This window comes from Melanerpes formicivorus, unplaced genomic scaffold (genome assembly GCF_026170545.1).
Source record: "Melanerpes formicivorus ecotype bairdi unplaced genomic scaffold, bMelFor1.0.p_v2 SCAF_60, whole genome shotgun sequence".
Taxonomy (NCBI): Eukaryota; Metazoa; Chordata; class Aves; order Piciformes; family Picidae; genus Melanerpes; species Melanerpes formicivorus.
The window spans coordinates 890,076-907,887 of record NW_027142412.1 but is presented as its reverse complement, the minus strand read 5'-3'; the positions used below and the strand labels follow the sequence as shown (position 1 = coordinate 907,887).

General features: G+C 44.1%; 1 protein-coding gene across 1 annotated transcript; it reads left to right on the top strand.

Moving 5' to 3' along the window:
- Positions 1-810: 810 nt before the first annotated feature.
- On the top strand, positions 811-17,812 carry TMEM233 (transmembrane protein 233). The gene is made up of 3 exons (XM_068161760.1): positions 811-1,101; positions 7,893-8,027; positions 15,972-17,812. Exons 1-3 carry the CDS (start codon positions 913-915, stop codon positions 15,981-15,983), a joined length of 336 nt encoding a protein of 111 aa, XP_068017861.1. The 5' UTR covers positions 811-912; the 3' UTR covers positions 15,984-17,812.

The window sequence follows — 17,812 nt, the reverse complement described above, 5'->3', positions numbered from 1 at the left end:
CACGTAGGTAGAAAGTTCTCTTTTCTTATATCACATGGCAGAAACAGAACCAGTTGCTCTCTGAGTGCAGTCTTACTTTTCCTCACCAGCTTCAAAACTATGATGGAAGCAGAACATTTTCTTGGTTTGTGATTTGTTTCTATATGGTGGGGTTTGGAAATGATAAAGATTCATTTCCTTGTTCCTCTTCCTGCATCCCCCAAAGCAGATTTTGTCTTTATGTTCAGTAAGGACTGAATCACTTGCTAAAATCTGGCTAAAATTCTCCGGGCCCGAGCCACCACAATGCTTTAAGCTGGTTATTTTCTACCAATCTTGAAGGTTTTTGCTAAGTCTGGCAAGTCATTTGTGTTAGCAGATAACAAATCCAGCCCAGACTTTACAGACTTTATGCCAGTTGCTGAGGGGGTGGCTGACACTGGGAATGGGAGGAAGAGCACAGAAAAGTTCTCCCCGGGGCAACATAAACTGAGTTAAAGTCGTTTAACTGCAAGCTGTTTAAAAGTTTCCGAGACCCCCAGAACAGCCGAAGGCCCCGTGGCTCCAGTCCCACCGTGCCAGAGGCTGGGGAGGCTTCGGGGGGCCAGGACAGGGGCAGCCGGGGAGCCCCCTCCCGGCCCGTCTCCAGCCAGGGGCAGCCGAAACACGGCGCTGGAAATCCTCAACGGCGTTCGTTTGCGTGTCTCTTTTCCCTTTCCTCCCGTGACTTTACATTCGGCAGAAGGGGCGCTGCCGGTGACAGCCCCCTACCCCGCCCCGCAGCACTGCCGGTGCCGTCCCGGGGAGGCGCCCCGCCGTGCCGTGCCGTGCCGTGCCGGGCGGCTCCCTTGGCTCGGCGCCGCGCCGGGTCACGCCTGCCCGGTGCGCGGCGCTGGGCTCTTCCAGCCGCCCGCCGCGCCGCACCGCAGCCCCATGTCCGCGCTCCCCCCCGGTACCGACATCAAGAGGGCTCTGGAGAACAGCCCCGAGACCAACATCGAAGATGAGTTGCCCGACGGGCCGCCGCAGTCGCGGCCCAAGAGCTACCTGCTCCTCAGCATCCTCTCCTGCTTCTGTCCCGCCTATCCCGTCAACATCGTCGCCTTCGTTTTTGCCGTCATGGTGAGTAGCACCCCACCGGGTGCCCAGGCGACCTTCGCCTTGGGGTTGAGTGTTCGGCGGAGCTCCTGCTCCCCGCACCGGCCCGGCCCCAGCTCTCGCGCTCCCACCGGGGACTCACAGGAGCAGAGGGGGGCTCAAGAAGCTGTCAGGGTAAGGGACATCTTTTTAACTGCTTGCCCCGGGCGACTGTGGGGAAAGTTCGGCGAGGCAGCGAGCCCGAGAGCATCAGCAGCCTCACTGTGTCCGTTTAGCAGGGGATACAAGCTCTGAAGTGAAGGCAGTTCAAGTTTTCAGTATCAGGGAGGGAAATTAGTTACATCAACAGACACTACTGGATACAGTAGCTCCGTATGAAAGTGGTAGTTGAGGGGTGGAAACTGTATTTGCAAAGGAGCAGATGTGGTTTCAACTAATTAAACATGACAGAAGTACCTTTTTTCCCAGTGAAGAGGTTCCTTAGCCTGTACTACTTGCTAGAATAATACACACAGTAATGATTGGAGATTGTTAGCAAAAAAAAACACCTTACAAAATTGAGTATTGAGTACGTTGAGAGAACAGCCTCATTCCTGCAACCTGAAATTGCTTTGTATAGTCCTTCATAATCCTGTTAATTTGAAAAAGACTGTTAGAAGGTAATCATCTTCTCTGAGTCAAAAGTTGCAGAGTCAGATCCAGACTTTTCTAATAGCATCCACGATCAGTAATGTTGCAATGTATTTCTGTTGTTTAGGAGCTGAAAAGGGTTTAAAACATGTTGTGTAGTTTCATCCTTTTCTCTGACAGCCAGGCTGGAAAGGTAAGTAGAAATACAGCTGTTTCTTTTGCAATTAGGTATAAGAATAATTATCCATATCTAAAATACACCAAAGCACACTTTTCAAGCTAGTAAGATTGATCAGAAATTACACTTGAATATTGGGATAAATACTTGAGGTTGAAAAATTACTTAAAGGAGCTATTCCAAACCCTCTTTACAGTCTCTTTTGTCCAGATAAGTATTAGCTGTCACTTTCTTTTCTGTATGTTTGTTTGTTGTTAACTTCACAATATGCTTTTTTGTTTGGTTGAGAAGATTTGATTCTGCTGTGGTACTCAGCATCCTGTCTATGGGTACTTAGGGTGCTATATAAAGTAATGAGAGCTGATGATCTGGGGCTGTGAGCATCTGTTCACTGTGACAGTCCTTTCACCAAAGCAATAGGGCTGCACAGAAGTTAACTGTCAAGGGCAGAATTTGGCCTCTAAAGATTTTTACACCCCATATGGAGAAATCTCCACCTACGCCCCAGTTGAAGTTCAGTCAGGCTTTTGGAGTCAGGCTTAAGTAACTGTCACCAGGGGATATGAAGAAACCAGGGTGGGAAGAGCACTTCCTGAATGCTGAACAGTCTGTGCAGGTCTCAGCTGCCCAGTCCCCTGAAGGAAGGAGGCAAAACCCAAACCAATAAACTCCACTGTATGCAAATCCCTTCTGTTTCAACATTGTTCTTACCCCAAACCTTTCCTTGCCCATGAAAATAACATCCAACTTCTTTCCCACAGCCTGACTCCCCTGCAATTTAGGGCTGCAGCCTGTAATTGCTCCATTAATATCAACCCCAGGTTCTGGCATTTTAACCTATGTTGATTTTATTTCTACTTCTGCTGGGATCTACATCCTGTCTCTCTCCTCAGCTTGTTTCCTGGAGTTGATAAGGGTTAACACCGAGGTACAAGAGAAGGTTTTTTAATTTATTACAGAAGATGCCTTTATAGCCTGCAAAACTTGCCTGAGATCTTCTGTCAGAAAACATGAAGACCCAGAATTCTGCATAAACTTCCTCTGCCCAGCATGGGTCTGGAAGGAAATGTCCTGCTGGCTTCTAGAGTGGCATGGTTCAGCACCCTGTTAGCTTGTGTCATGCCCTCCTTAGGCGCTCTCAATTCAGACAACGCTTCCACTCTAAAAGTAGAGTTCTAACACACCCCCCAATTAAATGACAGATATGTCTTCAGTCTCTTCTGCTGCCCCATTTACAACTCCAGCACTAGTTTCCTCACTTCTTTCTCACCTTTGGGGGCACAAACCTTGCCATTTCAGATCTTACCTCCTTGACTGTATTTTTAGAATCAACCTCTCCCAAGTTCTCCCTTTTGCAATAACAACCTATTCTTGTTCCTTACCTCCTTTGTGAAAGAGAGCTCTTTCTCATGACAAGTGTAAGAGGATAGTGAGTAGGATGGAGAGATTTAATGGTATCATCATGTTGATACATTGGCATTACAAGAGCAGCCCCCTCAAACTAGCTGCTGGTCACTTGCAGGTGTGAGGATTGCTTGGTATTTTTAGGCAATGGAGATCTGAATTCCCCATGGTCCTGGCCAGGACTCCCGGCTGTCAGATTACTGTTTTCCTCAATACTCTTCTGCAGTTCCAGCCAGATGCCATCAGTTCTCCGACTTCCTGTTGCTTCCAGCAGCTATGTCATGTTGTGGTACCATTAGCTGGCTCACTCGACCTCAGAGGTATCTCACTTAGACTGTCTCTGTTCTGTCTCATGTAGGTGAAACCACAGGCATTAGGGCAGGAGCACAGGGTGCAGGTACCAAGTCAGGATACTGATACACAGAAGAGACTTCTTTGGGGGGAGACAGTGTGCCACTGAGCTATTTGACTCCTTATCTGCAGTGGTTTCTTTTCCCCTTGTTGTGAACCCAAAGAGCACTTATCTGCAGTGAACCGCCAGTTGTATCTAAGACTCAGCTCTGGTGAACTGGCACTGTATCTGACTCATGGAATCAGAGCTAGAAGGATGCTGAGTGCCAGCTCAAAAAATGAATCAGATATTTCTAATACCAGCACTGAGGTCTGACAGTTGAACAAACTTTCCTGGCCTTTTCCAGTGCAGCACCTTTGTTTGTCTTTATTTGAAAGATCTGTATGTCAGACTAGTCATCTAATTCCATAGCAGCAACTTCAAAACAGGCTCTTAAAAGCTGTTTCTCCCTGATTGTTTGCTCCTCACTCCCTCTTTATGTTGGCACATTTCTGTTTAATCATTTGCATGTTTCAAACAACATATGTGGTCAAGCTGTGACAATCTTGGCTCATCTGCCTCTGGCAGTACCAAGTTCTTGAACTGCCTTTGTTACTTTTGGACTCAGATGCATTGTCCATGTATTAGTTTCGCTCTGCAGACACAAGCAGCAAGAGAGTGGTGGAAGTTATGGGACAGCAAAGGGTAAAACTTCCTTTCTGAGGGGGTCCTAATGAGCCATGTATTAAACAACAAGGCTCATCAGCTCTTCTTAAGCACTTTTCATGGTCCTTATTTTTGCAAGCTGGTAAGCTTTTCCTCTGCAACATCACTTTCACCCTGTCCCCAGACACACAGAAGTCCAGGGCTTGTTTGCACCTTGTATGCAGCCTGCAGAGCAAACTCCCCTCGTTGTGTCCTGCTCATCAACTGCCAGCCTCATTTGATCAAAAGTAGAGATCAAGCCTGGTTCTGAATTGCTGAGTGCCCCCCTCTTATTTCTCTTTCCCTGTAAGTTGTGCTCATAGTGAAGAGTCATAGTGAGCCAGCATGTCTCATTCTTTCTTTGCTCTGAACTAGTGTGAGTATCTCATTTCCAGGGACAGCCAGATAAGGTTTGTCACAGCCTGGCTCATGGAAACCCTAGAAAATGTTGATCTGAGAACCTCAGTCTGATCTGCCTAGATTTGTAAGAGATGCAGAGCAGGATTTCTGAAGTCATTCAGTATTCTTCCTGCTTTTGCCAACAGTACTTTGGGAATGTGAATCAGAAAATGCATGTTAAAAGGGATTAATAGTTTGTAGCTAATTCAGCAAATTTCTGTTCATGTGAAGTTAAATCACTTCATTGTTGAACTGAGAATATCCTTTATAAATAGATATGTGTGAACCTGGTGAAGTCACTGAGGTTGCTCAAGTAAATAAGCAGCTGCAGAACTCTGGCTTTAATTTAGTTTATGACCTCATAGTGAGCGAGGTAGCAGAAACCTGAGAAATCATATGGTATTAGGGTGAAAATGACTGAAACTTGTTTTAAAAGTTGGACAGGCCAAATGTGGCACACTTGCTGTGTTCTGTATATATTGCCTAGCCCTTGGTAATTAGCAGATGTAACAGCTAAGGCTTTGATAGTTAATGTTGTCCATCTAACATGGAAAACTGAAAGCCTCATCCAAGGGCCCTTTAAAGCAGGTGGAAGTAAATTAATTTCCAAGTGCTTTGCATTAGACCCCAAACACTTCCCCCAAGCTCTTATTTTTCCTTGAATGCTATCTAATTTATGCCATTTAATTTAAACCTCTTAATAAAGAAACTTGTCTCCTTCCTGCCTCTCCCCAATCCTCTTACCATTAATGCTATTTTCCCTCTCTTCATAATGACATTATTTATCGAAGTGCACAGAGTGAATTATTTATTCAGTACCTGCAGAAATCACATGGACATTCTCCAGACTTCCTAAATACCTTAGTAAAATTGCACAGAACTGCAGGGTGGCTCTGCCAGGTCTTGCTTACAAATGTCTCAGTCTTGAGACCATGTGTGGGGAACTGAGTTTAGAGTATTTGCAGGACTACTCTCTAGCTGTCATGCAAAGTGAGCTCTGAGCTCCTTGCTGAATGGAGGGGGCAAAGTCACGGTTGGGGTGTTAGTGATGCTTCTCTCTGTTTCTCCATGTAGCCATGCTCACATTCATAGTTGCTAACAGAGGCAGCAGGAAAACTCAGCTTCCTCAAGACCAAGCCAAGCCATGTTTCTCTGATACTCCTTATATGTACCTTCCCAAATATATTTTGACCAAGCCTCAGAAAGCTCTTCACCTGTAGACAGGACCGCTGAAAACAGTGGAGTAACTTAGGTGAAAGGAACTGAGTCAGCCACGCTTTGTAACAGGAGGCCACACCAGTGGAAAATCAGAGATGACATCACCTTATCTATGTGTTTGTGTCTGTCTCTCTTCCCATCTCTTCCACTTTCCCCACTGTATTCTTTAAGTCCACTACCCAACCTCACCAAAATTTGACAGCAGAGCACAGGTAATAGCAATATCCTTTAGGGAAATAAAACAGAGAAATATTTAGGCATGTAGGCTTCCAGGAAGAAAAGAAATGTATCAGTATTCTCTTTAAGGGCAAGAGTGCATCAGCAGCTCAGCCTTTCTTAAGACACCAGAGAATAAAGTATCTGCACTTATCCTTGAGATGCAGTTCCAGCAATACAGGCTTCATTGCTCTGGGACTGTCTTGGCACGAGCAATCTTACTGCAGCGCTAACAGCAAGGCTGCATCTAGGCCATTATCTTCTGTGTGCTCACTAATCGACAGAGCACACACAGATAATGTCCCTAATTATTTTTCTGCTCAGCTCTACAGCAATACTTATATCCTCTGAAGTTCATTCCTTCCCTGCTTTCCATGGTCTCAGATCTTCACTCTGTTGAATTAGCCATTCTGTCTTTGCTACAAAAAGTGATTCTGAACTAAAGAACTTTTGTAATAGCTGATTTCCCCAAGGAATTGTGCTGAGATAGTTCAATAGTGCAATGTGATAAAGAAATCTGGACTCAGTGTCATAGCTTCTGATCTCAAACTCTCCTGATCTTACAAAATAGTTCTTAGTAATAACACTCCTTTTAAAAGTTCTTTGATCGCATCATCTTATTCTTGGGGAAAAAGTTGTCACAAACTTTGTTAGGCTCATATTCTAGAATACTTCAGTGCTCTTTTCTTTTAAAAATATGGTCTGGTTAAACCAAAAATGAAGTCAGAAAAACCCTCACAAGAGACCTGAAGATCAGAGTGGTCCTATCACACTTTGCAATCTCTGTATGTAGTGAATACAAAACACCTGCCAAGTCATGGGTGGCTAGAGATAAACTCAAGTATGTTGAGATAGTATCTGTATGTCTGATGCATACCTTAGGATGTATATGATAATAACTATCAGTGTGCTCCAAAAATGCAAGAGGACAGAATTTCAAGCCCACAAAGATGGCATTCAGAAGTTTTGGTCAGATTGTCCTTTTAGCACCATCAGCAAATTACCTACTACTTCTTCAAACTTTGTTTGGAACCAGCTGCCCAGGGAAGTGATATAGTCACCATCCCCAGAGGTGTTCCAGAAATGCGGGGACGTGGCACTTTCAGACATGTTTTAATGGCCATGCTGCTGTTAGGTTGATGGTTGGACTCAATGACCTTAGAGGTCTTTCCCAACTGAAACAGTTCTATGTTTTGAAAAGTGAAATGCTGGAAAAATAAGCAAAGAGTAAGCTTTTTATAAGATGTTTTCCTGAGGCTTTCTGTGAAAGTGCAGCCTTCTTATGCTCCTTTCTATGCTTGTGATCCTACAACACATGAGCATTTATTTCACTGCTCATGAAGTGGCCAGCTAACAGTTCACATACACAGTCTTTGCAGAGGTAAAAGCTACTGATAAATGCAGGCAGGTGGATTAGAGACGGTTTCACAGCTTTTATGCTGATGTGGCCAAGAAAACTCATCATATGAGCAGAGCCTCACCACTGAAAATCAAGAGAGCTGTAACTGCCATGAAATGTACTAACAATGACCAGAGTAGAAGACTGCCCTGTCTGCTCACCTTGGACTGCTGGCAGTGGATGTTTATTTCTAAAAGGCAAGTCACCCCTCACTGAAGTCCTTTCTACAGCACCCAAGTGCACAGAACTCAGTTAGTTCAAAGCAGTCCTTTTGGTTTGGGTACAGATTTCTGTTGATTCAAAGAAGTCATAAGCTCTCTGTTTTTCTTCCCCAGGCTTTAAACAGTTACAATCAAGGAGACATAGAAGGGTCAAAAAGACTGGGTCGCAACGCGCTCTGGGTGGCTGTGGCGTCAATTATCATTGGCCTTGTCATCATCGGAATCTATTGCGTAGTTCACTTCACAACGGTAAGCAAAACCCTGCTAGTTCTGAAGCAAGCAGTGCTGCTCTGTGCCCGGGCTTCAGAATGCAAAACTAAAGACTGTACCAACTCTCTACTGAGGTTAAGATTGAGAGATGCAGGCATGTTTGCCGGAAGAGCGATCCTTGCTTCTTTTGCAGCTTGGAAATTCTGATGGCTGTGGTTAAATGCAAATGACTGTGCCTTAGCAAGGCACAAGGTCTTCCCTGGACAAAACCAGGGGGCTACCAAGAGCTGTTCCCTCTCCACCCCTTTCTCCCCTCTACAAGGGGAAAGAGAAAAAGAGAAGAGAAAAGAAGAGAGTAGTTTGTTAGTTACTTAGCCACAACAAGAATGCCACCAAGGTCAGCAACAGCCAAGCAGAAGCCACCAGCTAGTATCAGCTAGAACGAAGGAACAAGAAAGAAAAAACACAAAAATAGTTTATACAACTAACTTTGTGTTAGTTATAGAATAGAATAGAATAAACCAGGTTGGAAGAGACCTTCAAGATCATCGCGTCCAACCTATCACTCTTGCAGCTCCCATAGGTTTTTCCAATTCAGGCCAGTTGCTTTTTGTGTTTTGTTGTGTTTTGGTTTGGTTTGGTTTTTTTCCTGACCATCAGTTTCACTCTCTGCAAGATCAAACACACAGAGATTTTGAGACTTCAGGTAACAGAGTCCCCAAGTGCCACTTTTCACTCTCATAAACTGTTCAACGTATCTTCAACAATCAATTACTGGTTTACTGTTTGATATTCAGATGAACACAACAATAACAAAAGTGACCACAAATGTAATTTTGACCTGATTATTCTGAGGTAAGGTAAGGTCTTTCACTCTCCGTGCCATGTCACTGAGTTTGGACACCTGGAACAATAGTGGAGCAACTCAACAAACTAACCTCTGTAGCCACAGTGTTTACCCAGGTGGGTTATAAGTTTATCTGGACAAGGGGACAAAAGTAATTAGGATATTGATATCCTATCTTAAGGTTGTGCAGCAATATGTTCTTTTCCCCATAGTAATGTGCAGGTCCCAGTAAAATAACCAATTTAAATCACTTTATGGTTAGCTGGTTTGTTTGCAGAACCTTTCAGTGTGCTGTACAAATGTATGTATAGCCTTTAAACAGCACTGAAATGCAAATGTCTCCAGGGAGCAGAGTGGAGTAGCTGGTTCAACATGCACAACACTGTCGGGCAAAAACTTGGAGTACCCCATCCTGAACTGCAGGGAAAGAAGTAGAGATGGAGTCCATTTCTGTAGGCTACTAGTGGATGGTGGGACAGAATCCAAAGCTTACTGTATATCCATTAATTTCCCATGCATTTTGCAAGCATTGAATCTCTTTGGTTCAGCTTGTGTTCAGTTTTCTCAGCTCTCACAGACTGAAATCCAAGTCACTTCAGGCGGGATGTGCCAAGTCTTGTAACTGACAGCAGCAACAAATTCCTCTGCTTGCCTCTACTATCTTACTCATCATTTCTCAGGTGAGGATAGCAGCTCAGTATTTTTTTTTAAAGTAGGAGGAGAGAAGGGCAGCATGAGGAGTGGCAGACAACACTGACCCAAAGCATTCACATTAACTAGGGCACGCTACCTATGTTTAGTTGCAGTCAGCATTTCACTTCTGCAACAGTAGGACCATGTGTGCTGAATGTGCCTGCTTCTTTGTGCCCACTGCCAGCTATTGGTGGTACTTAGCACTTCACATTTACCTACTATTTGCAAGCACCTTCTCCCTCTCCTAACCCTCAAGGAAGTAAGCTGTAGTAAATCAGTTTAATATAACTTCATAGCGTTTTCTTAAGAGAAAAATCTCTTGTGTTAGATGGAAACATGGCCACATGCCTGGGAACCCTCAGCACACTGCTGGGATATCAATTTCTGTATTCTGTGACTTGTTTCCTTAGAAGTCTCTTAGCCAACCAGTACTTAGAGTTTGGTGGGGACTCATGGTTTACTGGATTCTCCCTGCTTTCTGGCTTTTCAATCTTTTTACTACTCCCTGTCACGCTCCAAAGAGCCTGTGCTCCTAGGAAAGTGTATGGTAGGAGCAACAATGTTTATTCCTCTCATGTGGGAATGAGTGAATAGGAGCACTCACCTGGCCTTTGCACCCTCTGTGCCCACCTGAGTCCCCATTAATGCCTTACCCTTGGACATTGATATTTCATGCTAGAGCACCTTTGAGTTTGACATGCCACCAGTGTGGATGACCCATGCAGTTCTCTCCCCAGTTTGTATCCTGGTCATGGATATTAATTAACTGACAATCACTTTGCACTCTGCTAATGTGAAGTGATTGTAAATTACCTGTATGCTAACTTTAATATATATGCTTCGGTATTAGTAAGGCAGTACAAAATAGCCTTAATAGAATCAATCATGTGACAATCAGTCTTGTAATTAATTTGACTACCATTAGGCACAGAACTGATGCTTCCATGACCTGCACATGCATTTCTCCTGAAAGTTAGGCTTCAGCAATACATATGAAAAGCTTGATTCTTCCAGGATTCATTACTGTGCTGTTTATCCACATGAAATTCATCAGCTACCATATTACCCAGTTGCTGACAGTCCTGTGACTTCTTCTGATCTTCCAAGGATAACAAGTCTCACTGCAAATTACCATCAGGAGTCCAACCTTTTATTCTCCTTCTACATTCTTACGTATCTCTCCCTAGAGCTTGTTGCTTACTATCCTGCCATCCCATTTCTCATCTGTTAGCCCTTTATCTGTTCTCCCCTGACTGCTAGAGCTTCCCACAGAGGGTGTTACTTGAGTATTCATAAACCCTTTGATAAATTTTGCTAGCTTATTCTGATTTATCCATGCTCCTGCTGATGGTACCAAAGATGCAAGGCATAATGAGTTTGAGGGCTGGATGCTCCTTGGGTATTCTTCCACAGCATTCCAAGTCAGAGCTTCTCAAGAGCAACAAACCTGAGACATCCAAGTCAGGTTGGCAGGCAGGAGTTCTATGAGTTGTTACACAGTGTTTCCTCTTGGTACAGAAACTTGGTCCAGGCTCAGCTGGCTCTGAAGTCTTCTTCAAAACAACTTCCGACCTTCTCCCATGGAGCTGGTTACACAGGTACTGGAGGATCTGCAGGCCAAGAAGGAACCTATCCCCTCCTGCCAAAACTCACAAACTTCAGGATTTCCCCTTCATGGAAGTCTCCATTCAGCTCTTTTCAAGTGAGGTCTTCAGTTTTTCATTCTTTGCTTTGTAGAGCTCAGGCACTCTCCTCTGCAGAGTCTCTGTGAAGACCTTGTTGGTCTCCTGTTTGTACACCCTGATGGTCTGGAATCTGCTCACCTCCTCCTGAAGCCCATATCCCTGGAGACATAATGCTCCAGAGTCCAACTCTTGCCAGACAGGCCTTCAACATCTCAGCCCCAAAGACAGGCAGCAGTCAGTCCCCATCGCTGAAACCTGGACAGCTGCATCCTCTTTCTGAAGCTTCACCTTGGTCAAGGCTTCCAATATGCCAGGCAGTTGCTCCAGCAGTTTTGAGGACAGTGCTATGTGGTTTAGCACCACCACTGTTACACAGTCCCAAGCAGCCCTTTGCTGTCTTCAACAGAGTCTCTGTGTTTCCTTCTGTGCAAGCTCACAACTTAATTGCTTTGCCATTTCTGAGCATCTCTCATTGAAACCACAGTGAACTGAGTCCTGAAGCACTTCATCTGGATGCAGATCCCTTCAGCATTCACTGGAAAGTGATTTGCTTTCTGTGAATTTCTAGAAGACCATTCAATGAGGCCAGTGCCTGGCATGCTGAATTTCAGTAGCCTCTGATTATCAGAACCTCATGCCTATTAAAAATTCCAACCAAAGTTACCATTTGTTCCCACATCTTCTCTCCTGGCTTTTCAGTACCCAAACCTACTGTACATTCCATCTGTGCTATAAGCAGAATTGAGGAGGATTCCCATGGTATTCTACATGCCTCAGCCAGGAGAAAAATTTTTAGTCAGGGATGTTGAGGGTAGAATAGAATAGAATAGAATAGACCAGACCAGACCAGACCAGACCAGGTTGGAAGAGACCTTCAAGATCATCGCGTCCAACCTATCACCCAACACCACCTAATCAACTAACCCATGTAACCAAGCACCCTGTCAAGTCTCCTCCTGAACACCTCCAGTGACGGTGACTCCACCACCTCCCCAGGCAGTCCATTCCAATGGGCAATCACTCTCTCTGTGTAAAACTTCCTCCTGACCTCCAGCCTGAACTTCCCCTGGCGCAGCCTGAGACTGTGTCCTCTTGTTCTGGTGCTGGCTGCCTGGGAGAAGAGACTAACCTCTGCCTGTTTACAACCCCCCTTCAGGTAGTTGTAGAGAGTAATGAGGTCACCCCTGAGTCTCCTCTTCTCCAGGCTAAGCAACCCCAGCTCCCTCAGTCTCTCCTCATAGGGCTTGTGTTCCAAGCCCCTCACTAACTTTGTTGCCCTTCTCTGGACTCGTTCCAGCAAGTCAACATCCTTCCTAAACTGAGGGGCCCAGAGCTGGACACAGTACTCGAGGTGTGGCCTAACCAGTGCAGTGTACAGGGGCAGAATGACCTCCCTGCTCCTGCTGGCCACACTGTTCTTAATGCAGGCCAGGATGCCATTGGCCCTCCTGGCCACCTGGGCACACTGCAGGCTCATGTTCATCTTACCATCAACCAGCACCCCCAGGTCCCTCTCTGCCTGGCTGCTCTCCAGCCACTCTGACCCCAAGGTAGAAATGGTAGAAGCTGCAGAGAGAGGAAGTACAAAAAAATTCCTGCTTTGAACAAACAGTGACGTTATACCCCTGATAACTCCCCTAGCTAAACCCACAGTAATTCTGGTAGACTTGGGAAGAGGGAAGACTTTCACTTCTCAGAAAATTCCCACCCCTGGGCTTCATTCCATGGCTGCTTTGGTTTATTCAGTTGCAGACCAACAGTAGCACAGGAATAACAGCAGGTGACACCTACGTCTGTGTGGAAGAAACAGCCTTGACTTTGCATTTTGAAGATTTACTGAGTGCTAAGCCAACTTGGGGATTCTGCTGCTGCCTTGGAGAGCCTCATTTGTCTTTAACACTGGCATGTTATCTTTAGCAAACATGTATTAAGATATATAGTGATACATATATAAATACATACACATATATATATATAGCCTGGAACAGGGCTTACCAACACTTGGGAATCATCTACCTTCTGTGGTCATGACCTGGAATGCAGGCAAGGGGAAGCTGTTGCTTGCATCACTGGAGTTAAGCCAGCAACAAAACTCATCTGTCTTGATCAATGTAAACTGGTGTGTTCCTCATTATGCTGAGGAATCACTAAATGTCAAGCTGTGGTGAGTGCTGAATCAGGCCTGTCCCTCATTCCACAGTAGGCCAAATTCATTCTTACTCCATTCTGTAACTTGGGCTCTCTCCTGTCAGCTTTTCCTCCACTCCTACCCCACCAGTCCTGAACATAGAATTAATTTTCACTGCTTGTTTGGATGTAACTTAAACTGGTATTGGTGTCACCACTGAGTCTACACCTGCACATGTGCCCATAGGCATGTTGTCCATCAGGAACTGCAGTGAGGAAAGGGACATATTCATCTTCCATGTTTGTCTTGTTCCACTACAAACTGCAACAGTACAGAGCTGTGTGCCGTAACCTGTGTGGCCTTCATTGTCACTAATATGCCCAGCTAGAGAGTGAATGGCAAGATAAGTAATGACAGGGGACACTCAGCTGCAAGCCACATCCTGAATCCTGCCTCTGGTTCTGACTTCCTTGTCTTAGGAAAGATGTGTTACATACACAAAAAAAGAGAGACTGCAGGGTATGAAAAAAACCTCTGTATGTGGACAGACAAAATAGCCACAATCTCATTCTGTTGCTGGGTTTGCTGCACAACCTGTTAGTAGTCTGAAACAGACTGCAGCTTCTTACAGCACATACATTTTTAGACTCTCTAGTGTCTGAGTGACACTTGGCAATGCTGCTCAGGGCAGAAGTAGAGCTCACATGAGTTTGGCTTTTTTTTTTCCCAAGTGGGCCACAAAGTGTATCATATAAAATCCCTGCCTTCTGTGCACCTCACTGATTCTCTTCAGTCTAGGCTAGTAGGAATGAGTGAAGCAGAGACAAAGAGAACTAGTAAGAGGTATTAGAGTGAAGTAAAGACACAAGTTTTTCTGTAGAGCTCTGACTGAGCCACAGTTTTAGTATGAGGAAAGGTAGCCAAAGTACTGAAGGAAAGGAATACAAGAAACTCCTGTCAACAGGCCAATGTCCAAGACCTGTAATTCATGTCATAAGTTCACTCTCTGTTTGGAACCTCAGGGCCACAGGCAGGGTAGAAATATCTTCTGGTAATAACTGACACAGGACGGGTAATTGTGCTCCATGACTCTGGGATTTCATGCAAACCGTTATGATATTTTAATGCTTTTGTACTGTGAACTTCTAACCCCTCCTTTAACCTCACTTGATCTAGAGCTTCACCCCAGGGAAGCCACAGAAATACCACCTGTCAGCAGGGCTTCAAAAGAAGACAGACAGACAGGCTGTACAGAAAGTATTGGCTTATCCTGTTTCATAATCAGTAGGGTCTTAATTCAAGCATATGTGCAGTAATGCAGCATTGGTAATTACTGGGAGAAGGAAAAGGAGGAAGCTTTCAGACTGGTCACACAGAAATAATTCTTCAAGGGAAAAGACATGCAGAATTATTTTAACATCTCTGCTGTCCCCTTCCTGAGGCTCTCAAAGGCCACTGCAGACATTTCACTGACTCTCTCAGAGAGAGAATAAACTGAGTGCCAGTAAAATGACCAGGACTACACAGCCAGCCTGCAGATCTTTACACTGTCACTCCTGTCCTCTGTGCCTTACCACAGGGGAAAAAAAGAGTCAAGGAACACTACCTGCCTTTCACTGCAGTAACTGGCACAGCAGTCATTCCTTTTATCTTTTACCCACATAAATTCTTGGCTCCTTCTGATACTTTTCTATCAGTAAGGGCCCTAACTTGATACTCTACTTCTTTTTACTGGATATGTAAAAATGTAAGAGCTGCAAGTCCTCCCTCTGTATATCAAAGGTGTTTAGTCATCTTAGAGGTTGAGTAGTGATCAGACTCACACAGATGCCCAGAGGCAATGCAATTACATCAGCCTCATTTCCTCAGCAAACCACATTAAAAATTCTGGTCCAGTTGTTTTATCTGTGCATGAAGGAAATGTCCCCACAATAGGTTCTGCCCACTGGAGTCCTGAGTAGCATTCAAGAGAGAGTCAACAAAAGAGTTATGCTCTCTGCAGGATATAGTTACTATTTAAGTGCTTCATGTCCTAAATCCCTCTTTAAGGAGCTGCTGAAAGGTAGCTGCTTGATGGAGAAGGTATCTCCAACACTAGCAGAGAGCCCAGCACCCAGGGCCAAGCCAGTGAGATCAGCACACCTGTGGGTCATGTCTGGAACCTACTTCTAACACAAGAGTTTGAGGGATCTTTCCTTTCCTAATGCAGAAGCATAAGAGGGGTTACTGAGTGTTTTTTAAACAGCACTTATGTATTGCTGTTGTATTTACTGAGCTGTCTACTGCTGAAAGTATTGTTTGTGGCTGGCTGGTTTATACACCGCTTCAAGGAAGCAGAAATGCTGTTGGCCTCATGAGTCTTTGTCAAATCAGAACCCGTTGTATTGGTTCAGGTAACCCAGTTAAAAATTCAGTTCAGATTGACAGATGACCAGTGCCATTAGAAACTTAGCTCTCTGGTTCCAAACTGTATTGAACCACTAATCCAGGGGGATGTTTGTTAAGAGAACAAGTGCCACTAATGTGGCATAATGTATCCATTAGATCTGTAGAATTAATAATTTAAACTCAGAAGGCAAACTCTGTCTCTTTTCCCTCCTTTAAAAATACATATTTCTGTGTCCTTGCAGCATGCTATCTGAAGACCAGGACTGCACTTGGGAGGATATCATCATGTAAATCTCAAGAGGGGATAAAGAAGAGAAGGGAAAACCCTTCATTCCAGACCGTTAGATCTGACCCTACGAGTCTGCAGAGGCATGTTGCTGGTGGATGAACTGATAGTCCAGTTAGTTAATCAGCATGGCGTGACCAGGTGTTCAAAATCCTTTATTTATAAGAAATCTCAGTGTAAAGCAGCACTTTCTCTTTTACCCTAATGTATAATGAGATCTTACCCTAACAACTCCCTTTTCTTTCTCATTCACATGGAATGTATGCTGGATCCATGACGTTCCCTGGCTGAGCCTAGCCAGACAAAGCCAACCTACCTAGACCGTTGATAGTGCACAATGTAAGATCTGATGCACAGCTCGCTGAAGCTAGTAGAGCTCCTGTTGCCTCCAGTGGGTTTTGGATCAGACCATTAAGGATTTATTTTATAATTATTACTTTAAAATAGTCTCTACATAACACAGTCATAACCATGGGTTTGTGATCTTACCCTGCTATGTGATTTTATGATGCCGTGGGCGTACTCTGACTCAGCGGCTGCTTTCTTCTGTCATCCTCAGCTTTCAGGTCTTTACCTTGGATTTTTAACCACCTGGGACCGATTTCAATCACTTGATTTTTAAGGGACACTCTTCTTCCATAACATCCATTATTTATTTTTGTTTTGTTGTCTTTCATTGTCAAACTCCCTTGACTTAGCTCCAGTCCTGAATTCGAGTTGCACTGATCATATGTTCCTCTTTAAAAGTCACATATGTAAAATGTTCCTTTTTTTCCTTTTTATCTGACAAAAGATCTTTTTAAATAGATGTTCTTCTTCAGCCCTTTGTTATCTAGCAAGTCACATAGTTTCATTGTGCTCTGCTTTGCTCATGCCTTTTTTGTTTAGTTTATCCTCTCATCTTGCTATGAATGGTCTGTATATCAATGCAGTTAGAGATGGACAGACTTCTACACCCTTGCAGAGTCACTTGCTGATCCTAACATGTTACTCAGTGGACAGCCAAAGGTTACAGAGTCTGCCTCTAAATTACTGCAGTTCCTTGGTACCTGAAAATTTAGCATGGGACAGCTGATTTTTATTAGCTGAACACATTCTAAATGAATACCTTTGTTTTGTCACACTAATATTCCATGTTAAAAGGAGCAAGCTCTGGTGAGCATTCAGACAGATGGCTACACCTTCAGCAGTTGTTGCTCCATTTGCTTTAATTGTCACTACATCTTTCAAGCAAGCTATGCCAAATTGCACTTGCTCTCCTTGCACTGACCTACATCTGGACTGACTACCTAGAAATGCATGGGAGTTTTGCAGGTGCAAGTGAGAAAAGAATCATCCCTGGCAGGAGAACAACTACCCATTAAAAGGAATAGAAAAAGGTCTCCCAGAAACCTTTACCTGTTACAACATATGCCTGAAAGTAGCATGCATTTTCTGTGCCTTGATATTAGACTTCTAATGTGCTTTTTTTGCTGTTCTTTCTGCCAAATTCTGTTTTTCATTGAAGTCAGTGAAGCATCACCTCTCCTTAATGACTCCAGTATAAAACTTCATGAACACTGGTGAAATCAGTTGATTTCTTCAACACCTACACTGATCAAATCTGTCCACATGGAAATCTTGCCACTGATTTTGATGATCCCAAGAATTGGCTGTTCTGTGAACTCCTCTTTGGTTTTTGAATACTCTTTCAATGGTCTGATATGTCTTGTGGGACTTTTAGTAGCTTGCCTTATTATCAGATATGATAGAACTGTCATTGAGAAGTGGAATAAAATTACTTTTAATTCATGTCCA

Bases quoted from the DNA above. Each gene is read 5' to 3' on its own strand.
- TMEM233 (XM_068161760.1), top strand. From the start codon at position 913: ATGTCCGCGCTCCCCCCCGGTACCGACATCAAGAGGGCTCTGGAGAAC. The intron at 1,102-7,892 runs GTGAGTAGCACC...TTTCTTCCCCAG, and splicing joins CCTTCGTTTTTGCCGTCATG to GCTTTAAACAGTTACAATCA.